The 17,740-nt window shown below is 41.0% G+C and overlaps 1 protein-coding gene across 14 annotated transcripts in view; it reads left to right on the plus strand.

Moving 5' to 3' along the window:
• Positions 1 to 17,740, plus strand: part of LOC128125424 (zinc finger protein 420-like) — a 337,518-nt gene that overhangs the window by 243,345 nt on the left and 76,433 nt on the right. For 2 of the 14 annotated variants that reach the window (XM_052762829.1, XM_052762826.1), the window contains exons 1-3: positions 1,666 to 1,777; positions 3,093 to 3,288; positions 11,159 to 11,251. In XM_052762829.1, the coding sequence (XP_052618789.1) occupies positions 3,222 to 3,288; positions 11,159 to 11,251 (160 nt within the window). In that variant the 5' untranslated portion in view covers positions 1,666 to 1,777; positions 3,093 to 3,221. The other 12 variants (XM_052762834.1, XM_052762827.1, XM_052762820.1 and 9 more) reach the window with 12 other exon arrangements.

Consider the following 17,740-nt stretch of genomic DNA (forward strand, 5'->3'; position numbering starts at 1 on the left):
CTTGTGACTCTGTACTTTTACACTTCCTAGTTTCTGGAATCTGAACTGACTGGTTTTAGTAACTGATGGCCTATTCCCAAAAGGAGAAATCTTAGGCCTAAATTTTAGGGTGAAAGCATTTTGGTCTTATTTCTAAGATGGCTCATTTTGGTCTCACAGATTAAGATGGCTTTTTAGTGTCACTTCATTTGTATAGTGATGGAAATGATAATCCAGCTTCCCGGGAAAGCTCTCCAGAATGAGTTACTGTTTCAAAAATTTAGAATATTTCAAATAAGTGTAGAATATACAGATAGAACTTCTCTTTTAACTTTAACTAGTAATACTTGCATGGAGCATTTTTATTTTAATTCTTTATTTCCTCTGAGCCATCCAGCTCCTCTGCCTTGTCTTCAGGCCTGATATTCTGTCTCCTACCTCACTGATCTAGGTGAGTTATTATTATTCGGATTTTTTCATTTTTTATTTCTTGTTTCATGTTGGGCCCTGACCCCCCACCCCTTCCTTGAGTGGCTGTTGCCTTGCTAGCTGACCTTGATGGGATATCCTCCCTATGCTAATTCCCTGCTGGTTTCCTTCCTCCTAAACAGTTTAAGGTAGGTTCCTCGTTTGTGTATCCTGCATTTTGGTGTAAACAGTTAGGATGCAAGAATGTAAAATATCTATAGAGAACTTCTGCCCTCCAGGTTCTCCCACTGTGCTGTAAGTCTGTATTTAAGGCCTCTTCCCTCCTTCAATAAAGGGCATTCTAAGGAGAAGAATGACCAGCTGTCTTGTCTGTGTTTTAGTCCTCAGCCCCTTGGTGGGACATGATGAATGGGTAGTAGCACGGGCGCTACAGTTTCATTTCAGTTTGGATTTTTTTTGGTGTTTCTAAGTACTTACTGAATTTAATTTTCATATCCTACAATGTCTTCACATCCTTCAGGCATTTGCTAGTGTTTTCTTGCCCACAGATAATTTTTTTCCCAATCTTTTTTGAGTTGATTCACATGCTTTACATGTTTTGACAATTTTGGAGTTCTGTATATTGGATATCATTTAACTTCTTTCCTTAGGGGATACAGATATGGTTTGTATTTTGAGCCTAGGGCGTTTTATTTTAGTTTTAATTTGTTTTGGGAATGGGACTTGAGCATCAGAATTTGGGGCGTTTGTTTTCTTTTGCTGTGCATTTTAACCCAGGAAGCTGGTATCCCAAGATGAAAACTTAGGCGGGATAACTTTTACCTGATGGGGTCAGAGCACAGGGTCAGAATCCCGGATGCAGCGTCCTCCTAGATGCAGTTCTGGTCTAGGCTGGCAGCAAGCATGTGGGGAGGCTGTGCAGAGCAGGTCCAGGGCAGCCTGACAGCTGGAGCTGTGTGGAAGGCGGCCTGAGACCAAGTGGGAGGGGCGGGTCCCCAATGGGCCGGGGCACCTGCCTGATCATTGGCCTTTCGGAAAAAAGAAACAGCGGGGTGCACTTCGATAACAAAGAAAAAGAGTCAGAGGTTGGTGTTTGGAAAGAATCACGTAACCGGAAGCAGCGATGTATTGGGCGGGGCCAGGCGCAGCCGCTTCAGGGAACCAGGCTGAAAGGACAGGAAATTTCACCCTTACGTGTTGGCCTCCCGGAGAAGCGTCCTCCGGGACTGGTTGAGGAGGACACGGCGGGGTGTCGCGGGGACACGAAACCTCCCCGGAGCCGCAGTCTCCGCGCGGGGCGGCCTGGGAAAGTCACCAGTCAGCAGCGCAGTGGCGGGAACCGCAGCCCGGCGGCCCTGGAACCTCCCAGGTCAGAGGAGCTGCGGGGCTGGGACACGGGAGGGGAGGGACCCGGGTGCGAGCAGTTTCTCTGCTGTTCATAAGGAAGTCGGCTCCGAAATTCTGCTGTGGATGTCTTTCCGTTGTCGGTAAGGTCGAGATCCTATGAAGTGGGGTGTATCGTGATTTTTTCTTTTTTGGTTGCCAGAATGTTTTCACGAAACAATCTCGTCGCAGTGTCTGTAGTTTGCAAACGGGTTTTCTTTGATACTGTACCAGTTACAAAGCTAGATTTGAAATAAATCCATGGTTTCTTATCTCCCCGGTCCACTACTTCCCTATCCAATAGAGTGGCCTTTGACCCGAGGAATAGGCTTCCCCCAGAGAGCTTTTGTAGATTTTAGTCACATGAAGAACCTTTGTAGATTTGATTGAATCAGAAAATATGCGTTATAAAGCACCACAGTTATGATTGTAAATAGTAACACTTACTGAGCAAAGTTTTACTCCCTATTAATTTTTCACCTGAGATGTATGCACTCTGTAAGAAATGTCTTCATATGCTTAGTTGTTGATATTACACCTTAGGTCTGAATGATAAATGAGGACACGACTACTTTTAAATGTGCTTGAGGAGGTTTATTGTAGGTATGAGGGAGAAAATAGCCAGAGGCATCTGGAAGGGCCCAGAATGAACTGGTCCATGAGCAGGGACAGAAGAGGAGAGAGAGAAATGAAGGGAAGACAGGAGAGAAGCCAAGGAACCTGGAGACTAGAGGCCAAGAGAGCCCCTGGCAAAAATGTCCGCTTGATATGTTAATGGGCACTTCAGTTAGCCATTTGTTCTGAGTTTTTTGCCCTCTGATAAGGTCCAGGCAAGCCCCGTATACATGCTGGGAAAAGACATTATCAGGCCATACAAAACTAGAAAGCGACTTTTGATTATTTATGATCGGACACCTACATCAGAAAAATGTCTCCTTGTTCAAGAAATGCACTCTGCCCTTGCTCATGTGGCAAAACTGTTGTTTTTTATTTCATGGTTTGTTGACATTCAGTGCTGTGACTGTGGACTTCTTGTAGGAGGAGTGGGAATGCCTAGACCCTGCTCTCAGGGCTTTTTTTCAGAGATCTCATCTTGGAGAAGTGCAGCAGTCTGGTTCTGAGGGTCAGAATAATTTTCTTGCAGTCTCCCTTGCTCTTTCTCAGGGTTCTTGGACAGACCACTCTGCATGTGTGTGAGGTGTGTGTGAATGAGGTTTCACATCCCATAAAGTGAGATCCTCAGAGATAAAGAGACGTTTTTCATGATATTTTCTCTCTCCTTCATGTTTATCCTTTGGCAGGTGTTTTCTTCTTTCGTTTTTGTTCCATGGAAAGTTTCAGGTGCTTTCTGAAGATTCCCTTCCCCATATGCAAGTCTCACATTGCTCAGTGAGTCCTGCTCACCTGTGAATCAGAATAAAGAGCCCTGCATGGTGAAGAGAGAGGAGGCAGTAGCAAAGGATCCAGGTGTGTTACAAGGAATGAGTAAGGGGTTGGGTAAGTGTCAAATGATGGTAGGAACAGGACGTGAAACTGGTTTTTAGCAGATTCTGTTTCATTAATGATTATAGAAAATTTCACTGAAAAAAATACTTGATGTTGTAATACGGATTTCCCATTATTGACTGTGTATTAAGCAGTCAATTGTTCTCAGTATTTGAAAAGTTGTGAGTCTCTGACATTGAAAACAAAGTTTCTTTGACCCAGGCTGAAAGCAGCACCCTGGATATGAGAGTGAACTGAGCCATTTAAAGGCAGGTTGAGTATTTGTACATATAGCCAATATCAGTAGCGGATGCCTGCCTAGTGCCTGTGACCTTCGTTATCATTGCTTTTGAGCAGGTTCTGTTATGATGAGAAAGGTCATGTTTGCACTCCAAATAGTTCATGAACACAAGTTCACTGGAGCTTTTGATGTTGCTGTATTTCACTTTCATCTTTACGCTGCTGTCATATTCCATGTTGCCGCTGTCAGTTTCTTTGACCTTCTCTTGGAACCACCTTCAGAGAGGACATATCCCCTTTCTATTGCTGCTCATCAGGTCCCCCCTTTTTGTCGGGGGGGGGGGGAGAATGAATTGTCCATGTGTCCTCTGGTTTCTGCTGGAAGGATTAGTGGAGATGTTGAGTGATGTTTCTTTCCTTCCTCAAAGTTGAGGATTTCTCTCCTATTTCCTTGTATTGTAGCTTTCAGAGATACATTTTGTTGTCTTTGTATTGCTTTTTTTAAAAAAAAAAAAAAGATTTATTTATTTATTTATTATACAGTATTCTGCCTGCATGTGTCCCTGCAGGTCAGAAGAGAGTACCATATCTCATTACAAGTGGTTGTAAGTCACCATGTGGGTGCTGGGAATTGAACTCAGGACCTCTGGAAGAGCAGTCGGTGGTCTTAACCACTGAGCCATCTCTCCAGCCCTGTATTGCTTTTTCTTTCTTTTTTTTTTAAAGGCTATTTTATTTTGGTTTTTCAAGATAAGAGTTTTTGTGTAGTCTTGGCTGTCCTGTGACTCACCCTGTAGACTGGGCTGGCTTTGAACTCACAGGGATCTGCCTGCCTCTGCCTCTCAGTGCTGGTATTAGGGTGTGCACCACTAGAGCCAGACTGTCTTTGTATTGCTTTAATGCTCCTTTTATACTGTGAATTTCCTCACCTCATTTACTTGTTATTTTTCTTCCTTAGTTCATTGAGTATCTTCTAAATTCCTCAAGGAATTTATAAATACCTGTATTTGGTTTTGGAGATCTTTTTAAGTTCTTTTTATTTATCTTCATCTTTGAAAATTCTCTTGATTTTTGTTCATATTTGATCATTTACGAAATTTGAGCCTCTTATTCCACAATTATGGAAAAAGTAGAGCAATTCTGATGAAATCATGGGGAAGAAACATAGAATGCCTCTGGCCTGTGACTGGGTAAGATCTACTGAGAATTAAGGTAGTGATAAGGGCCATCTGTTCTCCCATATTTACCCTAAAGTTCTTTAATAAGAAATCATTGAAGCTGGGTGGTGGTGGCGCAAGCCTTTAATCCCAGCACTGGGAGGCAGAGGTAGTCAGGTCTCTGTGAGTTCAAGGCCAGCCTGGTCTACAGAGCAAGCTTCAGGACAGGCTCCAAAGCTACACAGAGAAACCCTGTCTCAAAACAGTAACAACAACAAAAAAATTTCCTTTTGGGTTGGGGATTTAGCTTAGTGGTAGAGCGCTTGCCTAGAATGTATCCTGAGTTTTCTTTTTTGTTTTACAGTATTTACTTATTTTTATTTTTATGTACATTGGTATTTGCCTGTGTCTATGCCTGTGTAAGGGTTTTGGGTCCCCTGGAATTGTAGTTATAGATACTTGTGAGCCACTATGTGAGTATTGGCAATTGAACCCAGGGTCCCCTTCCCCATGTTTTTCCTGACCCTGTAGCTATGTTTTTTTGTTGGTAGAGATTCTGAAGAGAAGTTTTGATAGATAGACTTCTGTTTAATTTTTTTAAAAAAATTAAGTATAGGAGTGTTCATCTACATGTTTTTATGTGAACAGCATGTGTGCACGATGCCCATGGAGCCCTGAGGTAATCACCAAATGCCTGGCACAGGAATTAGGCAAAATCATAAGTTGCCTTGTGTCTAGAGAGAATTGGACTGTTTCTCTTCATGAAGAACAAGTGTCCTTTACCCCTGAGCTCTCTCTCCAGTCCCCAGGTTTATATTTCTGGTGTAATTTCAGGATGGAGCCAGTATGTAACACTGCAAATTCTACTTTTTGAGAATGTTAGAACAGAGTCAGTTGAGATGCAGCTGCAGACAGGATTAATCCAGTGTCAGTACTGCAGCAAGTCTGACAGTTGTAGAATTTAGAAGCAAAGTTTTGCTCATCATAACATCACCATCTGAGATATGACACTGGGGTGCTATTTGATATCAACACATAGTTCTTAAACTACATCTAGACCTCAAATGTATATCTCAATATTCCCTAAACGTTTGTTGACTCTGAGACTATTATGTCATTCTGATTTACATAGATAGAAATTTCAATACAGACTATGACTATTTTAGAAAGTATCTTTTATTGTTTTGTTGTTTTTGACACAAGGTTTCTCTGTATACCTTAGACTGTCCTAGATCTCCTTCTATAGGTCAGGCTGGCCTCAAACTCATGGACATCTGCCTTCCTCTGCCTCTTCAGTGCTGGGATTAAAGACATGCACCACCACCATCCAGCAGAGAGTATCTATTATTAAAATTACATTTCACATTTGTTTTTTTGTGGGGGAGTGTATCTGCTTGAATGTATGCATATGTGCTGTGTATACCTCCTGCCGGTACAGAATTTAAAATTGAGCATTGGATCCCATGGAACTGGAGTTAAAATCTGTTGTGTATTTTAATGAGGAGGGTGCTAGGAACCAAACTATGTTTTGCCACATTATGTTTCTATAGGAATGGTTCTGGAATATTGTACTGTAAATCATCTCATGATTACCCTATTATACACATTACTGACTTTCTATGTAATAATTAATACTTGGAGAAAATACAATGTATCTGACTGTGCATATGATGATATCCTTATTTCATCTGTGTCATGTTTTTGTGTTCTTATCAATATTATACAAATTTCATTACTTTCATTTAAGCATACTGTGAAATTAGGACAATTTTTGCCTCAAAGTTTGTTTCCTGATTTCCTAACTGTGATGGTTTCTGTAGGTCCTTCATATTCTGTTCATTTTGTGGTCTGTTTACTCATTTCCTGATAAAATGCTAGCAGGACTCTGATAAGAATTTCTTAGTATCTCTGCAGAATATTAAACTATCTATATTGTCTTGTAATTGATTTTTCCTGTTGTTTCTCAGTGATTTCCACTGAAATAATTTTAATTCATTTTAAAATCTTGGTTTAATCTTTTGAAGGGTTTGAATGCTGTGTTTTCTCAGTTTCATATATATTTTGTATTACTTTGTTCATAAACAGATTGCTTAGAATCTTTAGAAAATAGAAACCTTCTTGCTGATTTTGTTCCTGTGTTTGAATGAGAACATGCTATTGTACTGTTAATGTTCATATGTCATGTATGTAATTTGTTTTGGTTTGCTGTTGCTGTTATATGCATGTTAATCAGTGAGTATATATTCAACAATGCAGGAATATACGATAATAAGTAATTTCATGCAGAACCACATGTGTGAGATGGTTGAAACTTACGTGAATTCTTTGCTTGTTTGATTTGGTTTTTTTGAGACAGGGTTTCTCTGTGTAGCTTTGCGCCTTTCCTGGAACTCGCTTTATAGACCAGGCTGGCCTCGAACTCTGAGAGATCCGCCTGCCTCTGCCTCCCGAGTGCTGGGATTAAAGGCATGCACCACCACTGCCCGGTGCTTGTTTGATTTTTAAAGAAGCTGTACACTGACTTGTCTGGTGACTGCAGGAAATTAGTTTCCCTCCGACACTGTGTCTCTTGAGTTCTTTCTGCTGCTTTGTCTGAAAGATTAGTTACTAGAGGACCTTGAGTGTGGACTCTGAGCAGAGAGGAGACATGGCTGCACATTAGTTAAGAGTTTTGTCCATAACTAACAATGTGTAGCATGGATGTTTCAGACAGGAGATTAGTGTCCCGATCAGTCATAACGTGTGCCGACTATGATGGGTGTTGCTCAGTGACCAGCTGTAACAGGGGCCTCAAGTGTCAGGATTAGAGCGTCTGATTTCATCTCTCATTTCATTATGTTTCTTGTAAAGGAAATCAAGTGGTTACTGAACAAAAGTGGAGACCAATGCATTAAACAGGTGAAAGAATCTCTCATCTGTGATTGGAAGGGTGAATGTTTGGGGTGTCAACTCTATGGAGCATGAGAGATCCTGGTCTAGAGAGGGCAGAAATGGTGGTCCTGATCCTGACTCAATTAATAGTTTTTATGTAGATAATGCAGAAGGCAGTTGCAGAAATGAAATCATCAGTCCTGCTCCTTTTATGTCTGTTTTTTATTTTTATTATTATTAATTTTTTTTTACTTTGAATGGGATCCTCGGAGTTTAAATTTTTCTATTTGAGCATGTGTGAGTGGTTACTTATTGGATCCTGGGCAACTCCTAAATGGCTCCACCTCTGAAAGAGACACCCCTCTACTGTCTGCTATGAACTGCCTATAGACATGCAGTTAAGTTCCCGACATCAGAGGCCCCTCTCTTAGCCATGATGAAATGTTGATGGAATCAATCTCATGAGTCATTTTACAGATTAACACAGAGGCATACTTAATTCCAGAAGTTTTTTCACTGTGTGTTCTCCATTCTCTGGCTCTAGCTCTGGCTCTTCCCTTCTTCCATTATGTCTTCTAGGATGTTCCTTTGACCTGAACCAGAGGGTTGTTCTTCACTGACAGGCTCCTAAGAGTTAGGTCCATAGGATCAGAACAAATAAGATAGAAAAAATGGGTTCACAAGTTCTTGCATAAGCTCTTTCTTATGCCCTGCAGGGTTATTAAGAAGCACAGCATGTTATACACAGTTCTAAAATTAGAATGGGGCAGTGTCAGCGAAAAAATATAATGCAGTGAGACAAAGTATAGGGAGTCCAGTCAACATGGCAGAAGGGGAGCACAGGCTGTCACAACATCTGAGATCAAGCACACATCAGCCTTAGGACAGATAACTCCAGCCCCTTATGTTGTGAAGAGTTGGGCTCTCTGGGTCAGAAGCCACAACTCCCAAGTATCTGGACGAATGCTGTTATTGGCTCCACCAGGCATATTCCTGGGTTCTGAGGAAGAATGGTATTCCTTCTCCATACACCAGGACCTCAGGAAAAGCCTCAGATTGATCTAGTCATCACAATATCGGTTTTCCACTTAACTTACGAGACGCTGGCATCATTTAATATCTCAGTATGACTGAGTATTGTTTTCTGTACTAACTTCTGGACACTTCAGTAAGAAGATTGATTGATGAAGGCTGAGTGAAGCACTTTACTTTTAATATAAGCAACAATTAAAAAGGAATTTTGCACCGGGCGGTGGTGGCACACTCCTTTAATCCCAGCATTCGGGAGGCAGAGCCAGGCAGATGTCTGTGAGTTTGAGGCCAGCCTGGTCTACAGAGTGAATTCCAGGAAAGGCACAAAGCTACACAGAGAAACCCTGTCTTGAAAAACCAAAAAAAAAAAAAATTTTTTTTGCCATGAGGACCTTTTAGACAAAAAGCCAGTAATGGACCCCTTTGGTGCTCATGATCTATCATACTACCTGTTCTTGATTAGGTTTTAGAACGTGACATACGTTGTCTCTCTGAAAGGGAACCTTAAATCCAGCAGAAAATGGTTTCCTATATTTGTTTCTTGTCTGTTGCTTTCCTAAAGCACTATGACCAAGGAGATTTAGTTAGGATCTTCCTGATAGCTGTGTATACAGGATTTTTTGACAAGATGACTTGAGAAGTCCCCAATCCAAATGCACAGACTAATCAATAGATACAAGTGTTCAAGCATATCTGATGTCTCCTGACTTTAAACACCTCTAGGCAACTTTATTGTGAACGCTAAAAGAAATGGGCAAATATCCTGATTCATACACATACCAAAATTACAGCAGCATAAAAGAAATGGATAATTAAGTAGCATCAACAGTGAAGCAGCAATTAATACACCTGATTCAAAGAAAATGGAGAGAGCCAGATTGATTCATCACAGAATTGTGTCAGAACTTCAGAGAATAATGGATACTGAAGCTGCTTAAAGTATTCCTAGATGTAAAAATGAAGCAAGGCTTCCAGACTCTTTATGAATCTAATATTCCCTGTATCCAAACCCGATAAAGACATGAAAATGAAATTTCATACTGTTGTGATCTTTTTAAATATTATTAAGAATGTTATTACTTGCCATTTTACTTGAAACACTTCCTATAGTGCACACTCTCATCCCCAACTCCCTACAATCTTGTTCTATATTTCCAACTAATCTCTCTCTGTCTCTGTCTCTCTCAATTCATTTTGTTTTTGACCCACCAATATTAACCAGAACCATCTCTGAGAATGTGGGTTTCGAATTATGTGTTGGAAGATTCCACAGAGGAGATACAACTAAAGACAGTGATTCCCCTTCTCCTAAAATCTATCCATGGCCACAGTTGAGAGGTAAAGGCTGGGGCCTTGTGAGTCTCCCCTTCCTAGACTGATTGTGGCTAGAACTGGCCTTGACTGAGCCCAGTGCAGGTGAGTACAGTTGCTCTGGGTTACTGATTACAACAGCTGTGTTGAATCTGGAGATTGGCAGGTAATGCCCATTCCCCTCCTTACCCTCATTTTCTTCCCTCCTCTTCTTCAGTATTCCCAGAGCCATAGATGGCATGGTATAACTGACTTGTTTAGGTCTGTGGCCATACACACTGCTTATTTTCTGCATCTTGGATAGCCACAAGTTTCTACATTCATCACTGAGTTTTCAAAAGGAATTTTCTGTGCTTTGTATAAATCCACCTTTAGCATGCTTTCCAGGAGACAAGCTTATTTCTGTTAGTAAAACCACAATTTCACCATCTAGTGGTTAAATCTGTATAATACAGGGTGGATTCATCACTAGGCTGTTAATGGGCTGAATGACCACTGACTTCCTGAGACATCCATTTCCTTTCAAAATCCTGAGTTCTGAAATGTCTTTCCCCAAGTCAGTATTGCTAATATTATAATTCCAGATATTTGGTTGGAAATTGGGGGGGTCTGTTATGTTGTCAGTTAAGTTTGAGATCCCAGGAATTGGATGTTATCATGATTATTTTCACTTATCTGATGGTTGCCAGACTGTCATAAAATAATTTGTAAAATAACCTAGTAGAGTTTTTGTATTTTCTATTATTTGCAAACAGGGTTCTCTTTGCTATAATGACTGTTCCAAAGCTCCTGAAATTTAAATTCATCCATGCTTTCTAACTCCCCTGTTTTATAATTTGCCTCTTCAAGAGCATGGCCTTTGTCACTGAGACTAGGCATCCTCAGAGAGCTTTGTAGGTAGTAATCACATGAGGAACCAGTGCAGATATAATTAGACAGAAAATATATTTTATAGAATTTCACACATGGTTGTAGACATTATGCAACCTTTTACTTCCCATTAGTTTTCCATCTGAGATGTATGCAGTCTGGGATGTAAATACAGCATTCAGAAATGTGTCTTCATATGCTGTGTTCTTATGTCACATCTTTGTTCCATCCCATATCATCGCTTGTCTCAATCTCAGAGAGTAAAGTGAAATCCTCAGAGAAAGAAAGATATCTTTCTTGATATTTTTTCTCTTTATTCTTTCGGGAGTTGTTAGCATCTTTCATTTTTGTTTCATGAAAAGTTCTAGGTGTTTTCTGAGGAATCTCTTTCTCCTGTGCAGGTCTCACATTGCTCGGTCTGTCCTGCCCCCCCATGAAGCAGAACAAAGAGCCACAGATGATGAAGAAAGGAGAGACGTTAGCAAAGGATCCAGGTATGTTAGAGGGTCTGAGGAAGGGGTGAAGGGATGGGGAACTGCACAAGTAACAGTATAAACAGGACATCAAATTGGTTTTGCCACATTCTATCGTTTTAGAAATGATTATAGAAAATTCCCTGAGAATAATCTCAAGATTATCACAGTCCTGGCTGTCCTTGAACTTGCTCTGTAGACCAGGCTGGTCTTGAACTGACCTGTTCTATTTTTAACAGGACCACAGTGTAGTATGCTGGTTGAAGTTTGAGAAGACGGGGCATCTTTTGCTCTTATATGGATGATTCTAAGAAGGCTTGCTAGTTGTTCTTGTTTTTCTGTGGTGCTTATGGTCATCTTTCTCTTTTTTTTAAAAATTTTATTTATTTATTATGTACACAGAAGTGTGTACCAGATCTCATTAGAGATGGTTGTGAGCCACCATATGGGTGCTGGGAATTGAACTCAGGACCTCTGGAAGAACAGTTGGTGCTCTTAACCTCTGAGCCATCTCTCCAGCCCATGGTCATCTTTCTCAATGGTGGACATTGAGGCTTCCCTGCATCACTGTCTGTTTGCTCTTTACAGTTCTGTCATTTGTTAGACCCCAAAATCTAGGGTCTCAAGTGGGCGCCCCAAGAACCCAGACTCCAGTCCAGTTGATGCAACAGCATGAGAGGTTTTTATTGAAGCGACTGTACAGTCGGGCTGCTCTTGTCCTGAGAGCAAGAGTCGCATCTTACCGCAGCCATATGGGTGCTATTAAAGGAAAAACCCACAAAACCCACAAGATTACAATTCCCATACAATTTCATGGCCTGATCACAGGGTGATCACAGAGTGGGTACAGTCACGTCTGCATGCACATTCTTCCTGAAACCTCAAGGGGGGTATCAGGGTGGGAGTGGAGTATATACAAAGGTCACAGCAGTCCTTCCTGGAACACTTGCAACTATCCCAGTCACAGTTGAGCACATCTCTTAACAGAAATCTTTTTACATTGTTACATTGTGGCAGGGGTGGTTGAACAATGGCTGAGTCAGCTTGCCCTTGGAACTAGATTTTTAGTTCCTCATTTCTTGGGGCTTGGGGGTGTAAGCCTGAAGGTTTAGGGTCTTTCATTCCCCCATTTTCCTTTTGGCAAATTTTAATCTTAAAATTATGGTATTACATTAACTCATGGCCTGTAATGGCCATGCATAGTCCATGTATAATTAGCCATCTTGTCTCTATGCCAGGGAGTTTTCTTTTGACTCAGCATTTCAGCCTTTTCTGAACAAGGAATATGGGACGACGTATTCTTTTCTGAAACTGCTTCGAGCTGGCATTGGGATGCCGTTGTCAGGGCCCCCTCCCCCCAAAAAAGGCTGAAAAGCTAGTCAAAGACTGGGCAGGGGGCATTTGTCATTAGCATGTAGCTGCCTGACCCCATAGGGACAGGGAGGAATCATGTTAGCTGGGCTGGTCCACGTTAGCCTTTAGCAAGTGTGGAGCCCACAGTTGTCTGGAGCAGTGGAGTCAGAAACTGAAACTTGGAGGTGTCTGCCAGCCAAGTAGAAATCTGTTGAGACAAATTTAAACTAGGAACAGAAGTTAAAATTTATGAACTTATTTGAAACCCTTAGGTCCATACCCTTAGTAATGGGAAAAGCAGTAGTCCCAAGACCAGGAGAGAGGAAAAATACCATCTTTAGGAATCCTCATCTGGGGTCCTTTCGACCTCTGTGAAGTGGGTCTAGGTTTTTATGACTCTTTTAATCCTTTGAGGCCTACTTACAAAATGACATAAAAGTTTTAGATACATTGGTATTACCAGTCTGTACTGAAATCCATATTGTAGACAAAACAGGTAATGGGTATCTGTAAAACAGCAGAAGTGGACTCATACCTTTGAGTCCCAACAAGAACTACAGATTTGGGCATTTTTCTTCTGTCCAGAAAGCCAGGTATAAGTTGGACAGATTTTTGGCCTGGTGAGAAGTATTTTTAGGTTTTTATTTAGACATATTTAGATGACATCTAAAACAAATCTAAAATGTTGAGCTTGTGACTGAACAGCAAGTAGTCATTGCTCTACCAGCTCATCAGGACTCCTAAATGTTAAGCTCTGAACCATAGAACAGGAGAGTAATCTGAAACATATCTCATTTTAGACTCATATCTGAACCTTCATGACTTATTTAAACTTTTGTATCTTAGAACATTCTTTTAAAAGTGAGCTAACAACCTAGCTATGGCCTTGCAGAAGGATCTGGTTGTCTGATGCTGCCATGCTAACAAAGTTAGAGCTAGCCTAGCCATCAGTACTGTCAGAGATCCGAAAAGGATAAACTATATCTGAGTGCAGACCAAGAAGCATCCAATCCTGTAAATTACAGGGATCAATCCCTACCCATGTCTCAATAACGTTGGAGGCATCAGTCAGAACAGCATCAATCTTCTTCCGCCATCAGGCCCATAAGGCAGAGTATTTTTCCTGTGGAATAGGGACACAGAAGACTGACCTTGATCAGGCAAAAGGGTGTAATCAATTTTAGTGTCCTACTGCTTGTCCATAGTCTGGGCTGGGTCCTGGCGGCAGGCGTTGCATTGGGGCATCTTGCCCTGTGGTCAGCGTTGTCATAATCCAGGCAGAGACGTTGTGTTGCCTCGTACGTAATCTTCGGAGACCTTGGGTCACTGCTAGGATCTGGAAGCCTGTCTGATATAATAAACTTTTAGATCAACATTTAAATGCCATATTCTGCAGATCTCTGAAGTATGAGGGCTGTCCAGGTGTCTGAATAGACAAATTTTGTTTCTAATTACTTGTTTCAAGCTCAACCCTGAAAACATATGCAAGGGACTGAGTAAATGAGTAAACTTATCCCTGTAATATTACATCAGTACTTATTCACCCTGACTACAATTAAAAAGAAACTGGATTACTCATGACTAACTATTAAAAACAATGCTTTTAAGTTGAAGCTTCTTCTAGCATCAAATACAGGTTCAGTAAAGAAACCAAAACAAAATATCAATATATGTAACAGGTTATCCAAATAACTTAAGTTTAACAAACTTAGCAAATACAAGGAGGCTAGACAACATTCTTAAGCCTGAATGTACCTTGGGTAAGGATAAACATTTTTAAGTCATTGGTTTTTAAGTATAAAAACTGTTCTTAAAGGATTAAGATCTCTCAAATGTCTTCTGTAATAACAATAAATTACCTTTTTTTTTACTTTAAGGAGGAGAAAACATGGCATCATCATAATCTGTGTAAAGTAAAACCAAGCTCCAGAGTACAAACAATCCCAAAGTTTAATATCTGGGATTTATTTATAATCTTTCTGGTTCTTTTATTTAGAGGCTTGGATGATTTCTTTGACCCTATCTTTGGCAGCACATACATAGCCTGTCTGCTCTATTTTATTATGGCTGGTGCTTTCAGTGATCATCACCTGACACTGGCAATTTTTAAAACTGCTGAGGTCCACCACTGCAACCAGACTCTTTTTGGAACTCTAGTCCTGCCATATATTTGGGAACCTCAGCTGTTTCCTATGATCCTTTTATGTCTTTAAAATCATTATCATTTTACATGGGTAAATCTTAAATTACAAAGTTTAGCTGCCAGAGCAAGGTATATTTCTGTGTAAAAGCATTTAAAATATCTTATTTATCAAACATATGTTGTTATCTATTTAAATTTTTTAGAAACTTGCTGTTGAACACTTGGTAAAGACATAAGTACTTAGGTGATATATATATATATATATATATATATATATATATATATATATTTAAAAAAGCAATAATTACTTGCACACATACACACAGTTGGATCCAAGTTACATACATGCATACAGTTAAAGCTTGCTTACATTTCCAAGTCATATACCTGTCCATATACACACATAAGCAGTTTGCAGAATCATTAGCCATTTTAAAGATGAAAACCAACCAGAATTAACTTTTAAATTCAGTATTTGCAGGTATAAGAAACCATGACAAACAGTTTACTGACCTTTTACAACCTTTTATACCAAAGTCTCTCTTGTGATTTCCCTCAGTAATCTAGAAATCTAAATTTGCATCAGTACTGTACCACAGACAAGAAACTGTTGGTTAACCCATATAGGGAGTGACATGTTATTCTTGGAGCCAAACTCTGATCAGGTTTTAGCCCTAGGGCAGGTCTTGGCAGCCCCACCCAACAGCATGGGAGATGAAGAGGATGGGAAGGTATGCACCATGGGGACAAAAGATTGCTGTTAATCTCAGATTTTTTTTTTTTTTTTTTTTTTTTTTTTTTTGGTTTTTCGAGACAGGGTTTCTCTGTGTAGCTTTGCGCCTTTCCTGGAACTCACTTGGTAGTCCAGGCTGGCCTCGAACTCACAGAGATCCGCCTGGTTCTGCCTCCCGAGTGCTGGGATTAAAGGCGTGCGCCACCACCGCCCGGCAATCTCAGATTTTTAAGTACATGAGAGTGGCAAACTAAAAGTGACTCCATGCCCTGGCTGGGCCCACAGACCTGTCAGCTGTGACCCTGGAAGGGCAGTTAGTTCTCCACCAACCCCCACATTCTGAGCTCCTTGAGGCTCCAGCTGGGTCCTGCCAGCTCTGCCCCGATGCTCACAAGCTGCCTAGCCCTCTCAGTGGTGCCTTGGGTCCCCCGAAGCAGCAGCTGTGCAGCCACTGCCTACAGGACCCATTGCAGAACTTTCTGTTGCCCGCTGCCTGCGCTCTGGTCAGAGAGGGAGCAAGGAAGCAATGGGGGAGTTCGGTTAGTGGCCACCCCCTGAGCGGAGGGGAAAAACCTGTGACACCCCAGTGTCTCTTCCTTCCCCTGCCCTATTAGGGCAGTAGCTGAGGTGGCTGCTTGGGCGAAGGGAGGGATCCTAGCAGGGAGAGTGTGGTCTCAACCGGGAGAGTTCGCCTCCGGCGTCGTTTTGGAGGATTTTTTTCCTCAGAATTGTTTTGACTTGTATTTCCTTGATAGCTAAGGATGTTGAACAATTCTTTAAGTGTATCTTTGCCACTTGAGATTGTTCTGTTGAGAATTCTCTGTTTAAATCTGTACTCCATTTTTCAAATTGTATTATTTGGTATTTTGATGTCTAGCTTCTAGAGTTCTTTATCTGTTTTGGAGACTAGCCTTCTGTCAGATGTGGGGTTGGTGAAGATCTTTTCCCATTCTGTAGGCTGCAATTTTGTCTTATTAAAAGTGTCCTTTGCCTCACTGAAGCTTCTCAGTTTCAGGAGGTCCCATTTATAGTCAATATCAGTGTCTGTGCTGTTGGTGTTATATTCAGGAAGTAGTCTCCTGTGCCAATGCATTCAAGGCTACTTCCCACTTTCTCTTCTACCATGTTCAGTGTAACTGGATTTATGTTGAGGCACTGGATCTACTTAGACTTGAGTTTTGTTTGTGCAGGGCTATAGCTTTAGATCTATTTGTATTAATCTAACATTCTGCCATCCAGTTATGCCAGCACCATTTGTTGAAGATGCTTTTTTTTTCTTTGTATTTTTTGGCTTCTTTATCAAAAATCAGGTGTTCTCCTGATCCTCCGGCTCCCATCTCCCAAGTGCTGGGATACAGGCGTGCACCAAAACAACCTGCTTACTTGTATCTTCATTCTTTTGAGGAAGATTAAAAATAAAGCTGAACCTGAGGGAAAAAGAGGGAAGCTGAGGTAAAAGAAAAAGGAAGTCAGGATGATGATGTCCTGAGTGAGGATGTTCCAACATGAAGGTTCTTCTAGAAATGAACTTTTCTATTGAGCACAAGGAATATTCAGGATAAACAGTCATGTGAGGATGCCAGGTGGTGCTGTCACTTTCTAAAGGGCACCTGGATTGTTCCTAGAATAACTTAGCTGGAAAACCACTGTAAAAATGGAGTCTGGAGACTTTTCAGGATCTCTGTACCTTGAATAAAGTACACAGGAGGCAGAGGCATATGGATCTCTGTGCATCTGAGTCTAGTACAGTCCATGCAGTCAGTTCTAGGTAGTCGGGACTACACAGTGAGACCTTGTCTTGAAAAATAAAATAAAGTGCCTCATGACACACTCTGGGCATGAGCTTCATCCTCAGAGGTTGCTGCGACCCCCCTTTCCCTGACTGAATTTGTAACTCAGCCTGGCCTCAAACTCACTATGTAGCTCAAGCTGGTCTCAAATTCATTGTGATCCTGTTGCCTCAGGCTCACAAGTGCTAGGATTCTAAGTGAGTACCACTGTGCCTAGCTGATACTGCCATATCTGAAAATCAACCCTAAGGTCAAGGGAATAAAGTACTTGTAAACTGAAAAAACAATCAGGTGTTCATAAGTGTGTGGATTTATTTCAGGGTCTTTGATTCGATTCCATTGATCCTCCTGTCTGTTTTTATGCCAATACCATGTGGTTTCTGTTACTATAGTTGTGTAATAGAGCTTGAAATCAGGGATGGTGATACCTACAGAAGTTCTTTTTTTTTATTTTCCAGGCTTGTTTTTGCTATCCTGGGTTTTTTGTTTTC

The sequence above is a fragment of the Peromyscus californicus genome, unplaced genomic scaffold, assembly GCF_007827085.1.
Source record: "Peromyscus californicus insignis strain IS unplaced genomic scaffold, ASM782708v3 Scaffold_4__1_contigs__length_199733344, whole genome shotgun sequence".
NCBI classification, from domain to species: Eukaryota; Metazoa; Chordata; class Mammalia; order Rodentia; family Cricetidae; genus Peromyscus; species Peromyscus californicus.